Source organism: Phyllostomus discolor, chromosome 1, assembly GCF_004126475.2.
Source record: "Phyllostomus discolor isolate MPI-MPIP mPhyDis1 chromosome 1, mPhyDis1.pri.v3, whole genome shotgun sequence".
Lineage (NCBI taxonomy): Eukaryota > Metazoa > Chordata > Mammalia > Chiroptera > Phyllostomidae > Phyllostomus > Phyllostomus discolor.
In genome coordinates, this window is record NC_040903.2 from 75,374,819 (window position 1) to 75,388,057 (window position 13,239).

The window sequence follows — 13,239 nt, forward strand, 5'->3', positions numbered from 1 at the left end:
TAATGAAATTAAGGGTTGGGGTTCTTAAGGAATGTTGTTACACATGTCCTGGATACCAGGAGGTGAGCTAAGTTCAGCGAATGCTGAATAATGCCTTTTTTGATGGCATTTTTGACCAAGTGAAGGGTGAGGGACTTAACTAAGGTCCTGTAGTAGAATTAGTGTTTAGAAATGACCACCATACTAACTATTTTTCAACTTGTGTAAGTCAGCTGTGGTTATCAAGGACAACTTGACATGTTGAATCTTTCTTTCTTTCTTTCTTTCTTTCTTTCTTTCTTTCTTTCTTTCTTTCTTTCTTTCTTTCTTTCTTTCTTTCTTTCTTTCTTTCTTTCTTTCTAACTTAGGAGTCCACGGTGAGCAATGCTGGAGAGAAAATCCATCTCCAGCAGTGGGTGTGACATATCTGTGTGCTCACCCTTGTGCTGTGTCTGTCAAGGTTGCGTAAATGTGCAACAAGTCCAGTGGGTTGATTTGTTTCCATGAGGAATTCTGGGCAGCTACCATCAGCCCCGCCTCAATTGTGGTTGGTAGAAATAAAAAATGTTGGGGCCTGGCTTTGTACTGACTTGCAGTCAGAGGAAGGAAGGAAAGACAGAGTCAGCTTCCCCAGGACTGTAAGCGGTAATGGACCTCAAACACAGTTGCTCTGTGAAACTGAATGATGGGCATTTCATGCCAGTGCTAGGATTTGGCACTGCTGCTTCTCACGATGTAAGTGAAACCCAGGGGTCCAGGGGACAAACACCCCTACCAAGGCCTAGTACACGTTGGGTCATTTGGAAGGACTCATGTGGCCTCTGCTTCACCACCTCTGACTTTGTACTAAGTGGGATGATGAGCTGCTGGGTCTGGGGAGTCAGAGGTGGGAATTCCAAGGGTGGGTTACCTCTATTGTTATTACTGTTATTATTGTTTGAGTTACTTCATGTATATGCTCACCATGTATTGTAAGTACTTTACATGCATTCTCTTCTTTAATTCCTCCACACCTAGCCCAGATAAGTGCTATGACTCTTTTTATTTCTTACTTGTTTAAAATCTAAGCTTGGCTGCTCTTGCTAGACCTCTCTGCTCCTCAGTCAGAGTCACTCTGCTCTTGGTTAGGACTCCCAGTGGGCAGTGGGCACAGGAGGAGTGGACAGCTAAGATGACTGCATCTAGCAGCTTTGCTGAGGGTTTGTGGGGCTGGAAGTATTTGCCAGAGAATGTCTGTCATTGAAACTTTTGTTAGCAAAGGAGCCACTGTTGTTCCAAGCATAAGGCACTTAGAGAGGATACCTGAAGTGGCATAAGTAACAACGAGTTAGAATTGGGCTTCTCATCAGTTATATTATTCACTCATCTGTGTGGCTGATTGCAGTGCCCTTCGAGGGTCAAACTCTGGTCATGGTGCAGAAGGGGCAGCTTTGGGGTGGCCGGAAAGAGATGCCCCAGTGAGTGACAGAGGCCCTTCATTCCACAGAGCCATGAATGAAGTGTCAACAGCTGACAGCTGTCAGACAGGCCCACTTTGTTTGCAGTGACACGATTATCCATGTGGCCACTGTCACAGCTTAAGCTCAGGGATGTCTTACATATATTACATCTAACTTTTATCATTGGGTTGGCCAAAAAGTTCATTATTTTTTCCCTAAGATGGTTCTGGCAGTCCTTAGTTATCTTTATCTTCATTGGAAACAATTTTGTTAGATTATATTGTGACACTCTCTGTTACATTGTATTTGTGACAATGTATCTGTTAGATGGAATTTTAATGCCATCTGCCATGTCAGTTTGTATTAAAAAATTACCAAAATTGGTGAATTTCTGTGTAGCTATTTTAATATTGAAGACAGAAAAAATATACATTTTTTTGCATACTAGGCTGTATTATTTGAAGAAAAGTAAAAACACAACCGAATGGCAAGAAGAGATTTGTGCTGAGTATGGAGAAGTTTCTGTGAGTGATCGAATGTGTTAAAGGTGGTTTTTGAAGTTACTTGCTGGAGATTCCTTGCTGGACAAGGCTCCATAGTTGGGCAGCCCAGTTGAAGTTGATAGTGATGAAATCAAGACATTAATTGAGAACAATCAGTGGTATACCATGCAGGGGATTGCCAACATGCTTAAAATATACCAATCAATAAAGTTATTGGTGAAAGTGAAACATGTGTCTTCTATTTAAAGGAAAAAACCAAATGGACCTTTTGGCCAACCCAATACGCGTAAAGGCAGAGAATAGAACAAAGCATCTCATAATCCTCTCAGAAGAATCCAGGTAACATGTGTATCTGCTTAGCACAGTATGAAACGTGCAAAGTGAAATGGAACTGCTTTTCACTCTAACTAGAGTTCTGTTCTGAATGCAACTCCCACAATCTCACCCACAGTTGTGCATCACAGGAGGAACAGGGAGAATGGTCCAACTCCCGTGCCTGTGACTTCTTTTTTCCAGTCAGGTGTGTGTTCTGGGAAACAAGCAAACTTGGTGTCTCAGACTCAGTCGTGAAGAGATGGAGCACTGCAACTCTGAGGCAGGCTGTGTGAACCTGCAGACTGGGCCCCCAGGCAGAGCCTGTGTGCTGAGGGGAGGAGCAGCTGCTCCTTGGCCACCACCTGCTCTTGCTGTGGGTTTTCCTGGGAGTGGCTCAGGTGTGCTGTCCTCTCAGTCCTTTCATAGAAGTTCTGATGCTGAGCAGGGGACAGACTCATGTAACCACCTGTTTGTGAAAATTGCATGTTGATTTTAGCTGTCTCAGAAGCTGGGATAAATATTAGAATAAATTTATTTATCAGTGTATGGCTTGGTGGGAAGAAAGGAACAATAAGCTGTTTGAGTTTATGTGTGTATTTATGTGTGTAGCTATGAAAATAATCAGGGTAGGAAGTGTAATTATTAATTAAATTAATTAACCAATTTCAGAATGAACAATAACTTCTTCTCCATATAAAAATATCCCTAGTCTTAGAGAAAATCTGCACAGAAAATAGTTCTGCTTCTCTGGAGTTTTAACTACTAGGTAAAGACACTAAAAGCACGATGAACAGCTACCTAACAATACTAGATATTATATCAGTAATTGCCAAGGGAAGTTGAGATATTTGAACATAGGGGAGGTCGTGTGAAGTGGGGCATTCTGGGAAAGCTCCAAGGAGGAGCTTAGCTGAGATTAAGCAGGCTTGATATCAGAAATAGGCATTCTCATGAGCAGTAGCTTCTGAACGTTCTGAACTTCCTGGCTTCTTTCAAGTAGAAGAGGCACACTTCTACTTGAGTCCCTTCACAGAAGCTCTGATGCTGGACCAGGGGTGGTCCCACACAGCCCCTCAGCCCTGGAGGTGGAATCAGAAGGCATGGGGGACTGAAGATGGAGGACAAAAAGTTGCCTGAAGTAGAGAGGATGGACTTCAGGCAGAGGAGCCCTCATGTTTTCCTAGGGGAAAGGGGAATTAATTTAAAGGCCTCTTTTAAAAGTTGTAATGAGATTTAGAAATTGTTCATGATGTTTTCATTAAATTATCTATCTGCATGTCTATACAATGACAGCCAAAGCAAAACCAAGGTTTGAAACTCCCTGCTGCTCCAGTTGGGTCCCAGGCCATTATAATCTTTCTTGTCCCCACTGCCAGCCCTTCTAGACCCCAGCCACACTCAGGCAGTACTTCTGGGGCCTGGGTCGCTTGCCTCAAGGGGTAATCACTGACAGGCCTGAGCACCTGGTTCAAAGCCCTTTCCCACTGGTGATTGCTAACATTGTTCATTCAGGGTTGTTCCCAGGCATGGAAGCACCCAGAGCTGCCCTAGTGACTTGCCTGAACTCCAGACATGCTCTTCTCTGCCACCAGCATAGAAAAGGAGTATCAGTCATTCAGTCACCACTGTCCACACAGTAATCGCCATACAAACCCAGGATCTATTGGCAGGGACCCTGAATGATTAGGCGGTAGCCATGGCACTGGGTTAGGTGGAGCCCTTCCTGTGTCACCTGGTAAAGGTTTCTCTCACTGGGAACCAGCTTCTTTAGCCAGGCAGGTCCTAAAGTTGAGCACACAGACAGCATAAACCCCTAAGTGGTAAAGGGACGGGAGGAGGATAATGTGCCAGGTGATGTCTCATTCCTGGGCACGTTGAACAACTTCTCTACTCAATGGCTTGATTTTCCATGTTGCATGGGAAGACCTTTCCCCTAGCTCATTTCAGACAAGGGTAGAGTTCATAAACGTGAATTCATGAGTTTATAGAGTTTGTAAACTCCAGTTGATGAAAGTGGAGTTTAGTGCATGCCTCTAGGGTACAGGTTTGTCACCGAGGCTGTTTGTTACTCAAGCAGGGGAAGAGGACACATGGAGAGACAGCTGGAGAAACTACTCTTAAGGAAGGAAATTACTTCTCTCTGAGTTGGGCTAATTGCCAGCCCTCCTTACTTATATTTTGTAGGTTCCTAAGAGCAAGGCTGCTGAGGCCACCAAAATGGCAATTGATGTAGGATTCCGTCACATCGACTCTGCATACTTCTATCAAAACGAGAAGGAGGTCGGCCAGGCCATTCGAGACAAAATTGCGGATGGCACTGTGAAGAGAGAGGACATATTCTACACCACCAAGGTGCTGTGTGTGGGGTGACGAGAGCCCGCTGTCAGAGCAGATACGTTATTTTGGAAAAACAAGAGAGAAAAAAAACAAAAAGCTCTGGTCTTAGTTGAATAACTCATTGACCTGGTAACATTGTGGAGACCCATCTAGAAAAACAGTAAACAGGAAGGGACTGCTCTGCTCTGGAATGTGTTGGGGTGGGACACAGTTTCCCAGCCTCTGTGAACAGGGTCCCATTCACAGGTAAAATGGGAGTAAGATACTCACCTTGTTCATCTGCTGTGTGGGATGACTGAGCCACTGCAGGGTAGGCCCACTCCTTTCATTCTTCAGCAGATTCCCTCAGGACGTATCCAAGTGAGGTGGACATATTATCTTGAAAAGACAGTCTGACTAGGATATACTGTTTTCAAGTCAGCAATGAAATTTGTAGAAATTTTCTTAGGTGAAAAATCCAGCTTCCAATATAAAGAAAGCCCTGGGCTCTATCAATGGTCCAATGGTGTCTACCGCAACAACAACTTGTTTTCAGAGCATGAACACCTCATCAGCCCTGGGTCCAGGCATTTGTTGTATGTGACAGTGCACTCAATTTCCACTTGCCCGATATGTCTTGACTGTCCTTTCAGAGATGACTATAATCCTTGAGACGTTTGGTGTTTTTTTTCTGACCCATCTAAGTTTTACTTGCAGTTTTCTTATACTCATTCAAATGAACCTCAGTAATCCGTGAAGAAGCTCATATATACTAAGTAACATAAATTTAGCCCCAGAATTCTTATTTTTACACCACCACACATCTTCATCAATCACATTTAGTCTCTTAACTATGATGTTCAATTTTGACTCCCAGAAATGTGACATCAGAGAGTTTTCAATTTGTTTTGCTTACTGCAGGTTTGGGCTACGTTCCTTCGACCAGAACTGGTTCAACCAGCCCTGGAAAGATCACTGAAGAATCTTCAACTGGACTACGTAGATCTCTTCATCATTCATATTCCAACAGCTATGAAGGTGAGCTTTTGTGTTCCTTGTCATGCCTGAGAGTATTTCACTGCTGCTGCTGCTGCCCCTCCACTATCTCACTCCAGGTAGGTTTTCTGGCATCTTACCAAGAGGGTGGATTTGAGTGGGGTGGCTAGACCTGCTAAATAAACTGTTCCTCATAGTTATGTTACCTCAACTTAACTAAGTAAATATTTTGTATCCTCATCCCAGAGTTCTGAAAAGGATGGCAATGCAATGATCTCACTGCCCTCACCTCAAAGTGGTGAGGTCACTGGTCTCAGTGTCTAAGGGTGAGCCCCTGTCTGTGGTCTCTGAGTGATGAGGGCCCTCAGGAAAGCTGAATTACAAAAGATAGTGGAGACACAATGGCACATCCACACCTGGTAGTGGGAGGGTCCCTTGAATATTGGCCCTGAGCCCAATGCAGACAGAGGCACCCTGGGGTAGTGCATGTTGCACAACTGGGTTCCTTTGGGCTTTGCTGGTCCAGGTTCTCATTGCAGTGGACATTCACTGAGCACATCTGGTGTTCTCACTCTCTCTCAGTTGGGTTACCATAAACTGAACTGAAGCACAGTCTTAATAGTAAAGGGAAACTCTATCATACAAACCAGCCTGTCCTTGTGAAACAACATGAATCGCAGCTGTAGGGAAATCTTTCTTAGTGAAGTGCTTTTGGTGGTTTGGTGACAGGAAGGTTGAGGTAATTGAGGGAGAGGTACTCTGCTTCAGTTTGGGGAGGGATTCTCATTTTCTCCCCCAAAACCTTCTGTCACACATACCACTCACACACACACACACAGAAACACTGCTAGTAAAACAGCACACTGAAGGCTGCATTAGCAAGGTGCTCAGGCAGCAGGAATATCATACTTTAAAAAAGATTTTTTCTTCCTCTTCTATGTATTCCAGCCTGGAGAGGATCTTATGCCAAAGGATGCCAATGGGAAAGTTATTTTCGATACAGTGGACTTGCGTGACACATGGGAGGTGAGTTCTGCTACTGCACCCCAACACACTGTCACAGGAGGACATCTCCATGTGGGCGCAGAAGAAACAGGCTCTAACCCCATCTGTCTCTGCCCTCAGACATGTCACCAAACTCCTCTGTACTTGGAGTTGAGGGCTGTAAAGCAAGGGACTGAAATGGAATCACAGCTGAGGTCTATTTTTAATGTAAACTTCTGTGGTTCTAGTGGGGGTTTCTTTGCCCACTGATCAGGTAGAGTCTGGGAGCCCGAAAAGAGGCATCATCAGAAGCAAACTGCAGGGGAGTGAGAGCTCTGTTCCAGGACAGATAAACACAGCAGCGTTGGGGGGAAGCTGCTGTGAGGTTAGCAGGACCACAGTGAAGCCTGCCCTTCTGTAATTCATTCCATACACTCCTTTCAGCCATCTAGGACAGGGGAAGCAGGAAACTGTCAATCAGTGGAATAACTAAGAGGTCCTCTGTGCCCCTGACTCTGATATGACAACATTTGTTAAAGAACTATTTTTATGCACTAGGCAGAAAAATAGGCACCATGGGAGGGGAAGGGGGGTGACGGGAGTTTAAAAGCATCTTAATGTCTAATTATTGCTCTGGATGTGTGTGTCACAGACCCAAAGACACAAGGAATAAAGTACTTTAGGAAGGAATATATCTAAATAATGAAACTGTTTGAGTGAGCCAAATTGTTATTTATGTTCAGATTCTTAGTTTCTATAAAGTTCCCTGTCCAATGAGAGGGCTGAACTACAGTACAGGTTTGCCACACATGCCCTTCCTCCCCAGGCCCTGGAGAAGTGTAAGGATGCAGGTTTAACCAAGTCCATTGGGGTGTCCAATTTCAATCACAAACTGCTGGAGATGATCCTGAACAAGCCCAGGCTCAAGTACAAGCCTGTGTGCAACCAGGTGAGGCTATGTCCATGGTTACTTCTTTGCTTTTGCCCTTCATACCTTCTTTCTTGAGTAACAGTCCCAAAGTTTTGGGCTTGATGCCAACTGCTTTCCTGATCAATCCGTTTATTGTGATAAGAACTACCAGAGAAAAAACAGGCTGAGCGGAGTGGAAAGATCATGACTTTCATTATGCAGAAGTGGGTTTGAGGTTCCCAGGAGACATCCAAGTGGAGATGCTGAATTGGAGGGTGGCAGTGTTGGTCTGGAGCTCAAGTGGTGGTCAAGGTTGGAGGTACATGTCATGGAGTCATTGCTGCATGGGTGGCAATTAAACTGATGGGAAGTGATTCCCTCTCCTAGGGAAGGAAGTTCATAGAATGACCACGAAGGGGGCAGGAAAGCCAACATTTAAGGATCAGGCAAAAGGTACTGGTTAGGAGACTGAGTAGGAGTGGGCACACATGGAGGGAGAAAATGAGGAGCGTGTGGTGTCAGGGAATCAAAGAAGACACTTGAAAATGTTCCTGTGACCCATGGGTGGATCCTGCTGGGAGCAGCCAGTCCAACTAGGGATGGAAAAGGCATGGGGTTTTATGACAGAAAGTTCATAGAAAACCTCGCAGATGCAGTACCGAGGGGTGAGGGGAAAAGCCAGAGAAAAGAGAGTATTAGAAAGTGAGGAGGTACATAAATCATAACTAAGGGATACAATTTATTTAAATAACACTGTTGCCAATGTTCAATCACTATGATATTGTAAAATTGAGTATCCCTTTAGTAAAATAATCTGAAAATTATGCAAAAAGCATTCAAATATTTATACTCTTCATCTTAGTTATTTACTCTAGGATTCTATTGGTGGAAAATAATTCATAATATGGTAAAATATGACCCTGGCTCCTTTCCTCTTCTCTCCTTCTTTCCCCTTTTGTTTCATTCTTCTCTCTCTTTTTCTCTCTCTCAACTTATTGTGAAAGAAACGTGGCCTGTATTGTTTTAAAACTTTTCCCACAATTGGTCTTACTGATTGATCCCTGGGATACTATTTGATATGTTGCTGTCTTTTGTTCTTCTTGTAAATTGGAAGTTATATCTAACGTCTTGACCACTTACATGTAATTGTGAATTCATGAATTCAACCAATGTACTTAGTTTCTTAATGATGATTGAATTGTCATCATTAATTTGAAGATGCCTCTTCAGATGAAATTGCATCCTCTGACACCCCTCAGCGTGCTTCCTATCTCCTTTACTGGAATGCAAGATGTTCTAGACTCAGTTTGTAGCTCTGTGGGCCAGGAGTCGAGTCAGTGAGTTTTCTGGGGAATCTTGGTTCTTTCCACAAGGAATGACATGTAGAGGTCACAACCAGGATATAACAATCTTTAATAATTTTAAACACTAATAAAGGTTAAGAAAATTGTTTTATCACTGCTGAAAATTCATAGAATTTGAAGGTATTTCAGAAGGTACACGAGAAAATGACCAATATGGAAAATGTGCATATATTAATGTAGTGTTAGGTAATCCTGGAAAGGTTTTTCAAATTGACATGGTATTGGCTCATATATTCTGATACTTTCTGATCTTGGAATTCATAGGTGGAATGTCACCCATACCTCAACCAGAGCAAACTGCTGGAGTTCTGCAAGTCCAAGGACATCATTCTTGTTGCTTATGCTGCCCTGGGGTCCCAAAAAGACTTCGAATGGTAATGAGAGTATCAGAGTTAAACCTATGTCAGCTACTGCATTGGTGATGAAACACTTTTTAAAATTCAGATTTAACATTTTATTATGGAAATCTTCAAATGTAAAAAAAGCAACCATAACAGTGTAGTGAGCTCCCGTGTACCATCACTGAACTTCAAGTCACCAACATTCTTTCATTCTTGTTTCACACAAACATCCATCTTCTCCAAACCACATTCCAAGTACTATTTTTTAAAAGAGATTGTGTGATAAAATTTATATGGCTTGTCATGCATTAATCATAACTATGCATGTTGACAAATAGATGTAGTATGTAACACACTTTTCTTGAAGGTCTGGGGAATTTGGGAGAAAGGGACACTACACTCTAGATTTCTCATGCTACAGCCTTCAAATCTGTGTTTTCTGGTGTTCTTTTCAGGGTGGAAAAGGATGGCCCTGTTCTCTTGGAGGATCCGATCTTGAATGCCATTGCCAAGAAACACGGTAGAAATCCAGGGCAAGTGGCCCTGCGCTACCAAGTGCAGAGAGGGGTGGTGGTCCTGGCCAAGAGCTTCAATGAGAAGAGAATCAAAGAGAACTTCCAGGTATAGGCTGCACACTGACTTTCCAGAGTGAGGAAGTGGTGCTCTCTGGACTGTGAGACCCTAAATGCAGGGACTATCTCTGGGCCATGTTTCAGCATCTTTTCCCCAGCAGAAGTCCTGGCAGGCAGACAGCTACATAAAAGTTTGTAGACTGACAAACTAAAACATGAATGAATAAATGTTTCCCCTAAACTCTCCTTCATATATCTTCTGGTCCCTTGGGTCAGTCAGTGATCTTCAACTTCTTTTGTTGTGAACTTCATGAGAGACTATGTAAACTCTATGACATTTTATAAGGACAGCTAACAATTTCACCATAAGTTTACTATTTGCAAAAGATGATGTTTGGAGCATAGTATGTTTGTCATCTATTTGCTCCCAAACCTTGTTGCTATAGGTTTAGTTCATTCAATTTATGGAAAAGTATAATAAGCAAATTTAAATCTCATTGTGAAAACAATCAGAAAGAAATCCCATCTTCATTTTAAGGTGAACTCAACATGTTATGTCATGTTAACTCATTATGTTAATATACAGGGGTAGGCAAAGGTAGGTTTACAGTCATTGGTATAGAAAATAATAAAACAGTTAATGAATACTAATGCAACAATAAACTGTGTTTCACATACTCACAATTGTATTGTAATTTTGCTGCACTCTCCATATCCCCATTACAACCAAATTAGTCCTAGAGTATATTTTTAAGGTGAATAAAAGGCTACTAGATAGATAATAAATAGATAGATAAATAGGTAGGTATAGATATGCGCAGTGAGTTTTCAATGAAATTGTCTCCTGGATAAAACAATGAGCTTCCTGCTTTCACACATTTTATGCAAGATCTCTCTGCTTTGCTGTTAATTCACTCTCCACTAGGGGACAGTCAGTTTGTATCATCAAACAAAAACAAATCAGGACTTAAGAGAGACTGTTCAAAAGGGAGAACTCTCTGAATGTTGAATCTGCAAGTGTCTCAATGACCAATCAGAAAGACTGTTCTTTTATGAAGGTATAAACATGGGTGAGCAGGTTGTTATTGAACAGTTGATCAGCAAATGCTGTTCTTGAGGTCAACAGCTCCTTGAAGAGGTGGTTTGTTCTTTCCAAAGCTTGATTTAGTTTGAGGCTAGGTCACATGTAAGGAGTGTGTGTGGTGTTTGTGATGGGGAACAGACTGAAGTTTGGTCCAATCAGTATGTATATTGTAAACACCCTTTTTTGTGAAGTGGAACAGAGGAGGAGAGGGAGTGAGAATGGAGAGGTGGAGAACCCAGGAGGAGAGTTCTCAGGCCAGGTATTAGGGAGTAGTGACAGGGGACACCTCCCCTAGTTCTCTCCTTGTCTCAGTCCAGCCAGAAACTCCTCATGTTGCCCATTGGAAGCCAGCTGCTTTGGGGGAGAGTAATGTGATTCTTTCCTTTTTTCAGATTTTTGACTTTGAACTGACTCCAGAAGACATGAAAGCAATTGATGGCCTCAACAGAAATTTCCGATATTTTCAATCACGAATGTAAGTGACTTGTAGATTGTTGTTTCCAGAAAGTTTTCTACAGCATGGACATTAGCAGAGAAACTCGGCTTCCTTATAACTGGGAGACAGGCTTGATTTCTGGTGTAGAAAGAAAACAAGATCTTCCCAGAGACCTCAGAGCTAGCTTACTCCAACCTCAGTCTCTGACCCAACAGAAATATGAGTGGGGCCTGAAAGAGACCATAAGTAAAATGGTCAAAGTTTGCATCATGGTGAATTCATGACCCTGTGTCCTAATTGATGTCCCTGGTTCATGTCCACTCAGCTCTGACCTACCCATTCGACACAGGAGGCACAGTGCCTGTGGCCCACTATACCTTCAGGGGTGCTAATCTAAAAAGAAAAGGCCATTCAAAGCAAGAGGCAACAAACATTTATTGAATCAGTAAGAATAGCTATTTGGGAATCATTAGTTCAGGCCCAAACAATGTTCTGACTGGGAGATAAAGGCAACTGGTATATATGAGAGAGGAAAGGGGAACAACAATTACATGCACAGATGTCCATTCTAAGCATTGCTTTTAATTTTCAGTCTAGTAGCCCTCAGTCCAGTACTTCTAGTTGCTTCTTGTTATCCTTGCAAGCAGTTGCCTGGGACACAATGTTGCATAGGGCCCATCCAAAGAATATTTTGCGCTTTTGAACATTAAAAAGTTTGGGGGATAAGATATGCATGTCAGTTAGTTCCTCTGCTAGGCAGCTCTGGCTCCATATGAAAGGGGCTCTGTTCATACTGTAGTTTACAGGAGCCTATGAAAATGTTTCATCTTTAATTCTTTTTGAAATCAGGAGAAAACATGGTTATACACATAATGACCGTGTACTAATGCCCCACGTTGCCCTATTCATTTTTGTCCTAACACGATTGTGAAATGTAACATGAACAGTTTCTTCATGGAGGAGGGGGCCCATGAAGGCAAGTGTGCGTATATGTGGGAACATCACAATGGAGAGAGCAGCCTCTGCCTCTTCCTCAGAGTCTGTAGCATTTCTTCACAACTGGGCATTCTTTCCCCAAGGCACTGTCCATTTCTTCCAAATTTCTCATTTTGTTGGCCTTGTATCCTTATCACAAACCCCATTTCCTCAGTCATGTAATGTCACCAAAGTGAATTATAAATGAATCACACAATTCATGCACCCTGGTGACTGATGTGGCCACTATTATAATAATCACCAAGTTGGTCATTATTTTAAAGGAAGGCAGCATTCATTTCTGTCCTTCTGGGAGTTAAGAGCTCAACACCAATAATTCCATCTCCTTAAGTTGTAGAATTATATACCTTCAATAATAGCCTATATTAGTTTATATTTGTGTAGGTGCTCAAGGGCCAGTAAGTTCATTTATTTCTTACAATGGATTTACTACAGTGTGATGCAACTGTACAGGGTGTTTGAAAAACTAGTGTTTGTACTTCTCCAGAAAGAAAATTATCTTACTAATATTTATACTTGAGCCAATTTAAAAGAAGCCTCTCTTGACCCAGCCCAGAAACAGTCATGGGATTAAGGATCTCCTTTATCTTTCAGGTTTGTTGACCACCCAAATTTCCCATTTCGTGATGAATATTAAGGACAAGTGTGTGAGGATGCTCCCGTTTTTAACTTTGGCCCAGGGTCAGAGATGATCTCAAGGATGAGAAGGTGTCTGTTGTGCTCCATGCCTCATACCTGGGTCAGTCACAATAAGGCTTGTGTGGCTGGGTCAAGAAATAAGTCTCTAAACCCAGTTTTTCCCCCAAATAAATAAAGATATAATTGGACCAACATAACCTCCCACTGCTTTGGCTCTCCTGTGTGTTTGTTTTGTCTTCTTATTTTCCCCTGTGTCACTGAGGCTGAAATACTGACTTCCCAGGAGGTGATGCCAGTGGCTATGAGCTCTCCAATAAAGCTAACCATTTGCTGTGCTTCAAAGTTTCAAAGCCCACTCCTGTCTT

At 42.5% G+C, this 13,239-nt stretch overlaps 1 protein-coding gene across 2 annotated transcripts in view; it reads left to right on the forward strand.

The window, feature by feature from the left end:
- Positions 1–13,033, forward strand: part of LOC114492418 (aldo-keto reductase family 1 member C15-like) — a 355,773-nt gene extending 342,740 nt beyond the window's left edge. Inside the window, exons 1-9 of one of the 2 annotated variants that reach the window (XM_028506691.2) lie at positions 588–714; positions 4,421–4,588; positions 5,474–5,590; positions 6,497–6,574; positions 7,359–7,481; positions 9,071–9,180; positions 9,603–9,768; positions 11,196–11,278; positions 12,830–13,033. In XM_028506691.2, the coding sequence (XP_028362492.1) occupies positions 628–714; positions 4,421–4,588; positions 5,474–5,590; positions 6,497–6,574; positions 7,359–7,481; positions 9,071–9,180; positions 9,603–9,768; positions 11,196–11,278; positions 12,830–12,872 (975 nt within the window). In that variant the 5' untranslated portion in view covers positions 588–627 and the 3' untranslated portion in view covers positions 12,873–13,033. Of the gene's footprint in view, positions 1–587; positions 715–4,420; positions 4,589–5,473; positions 5,591–6,496; positions 6,575–7,358; positions 7,482–9,070; positions 9,181–9,602; positions 9,769–11,195; positions 11,279–12,829 lie in introns of those variants that run through there. The other variant, XM_036025054.1, reaches the window with a different exon arrangement.
- Positions 13,034–13,239: the final 206 nt, after the last annotated feature.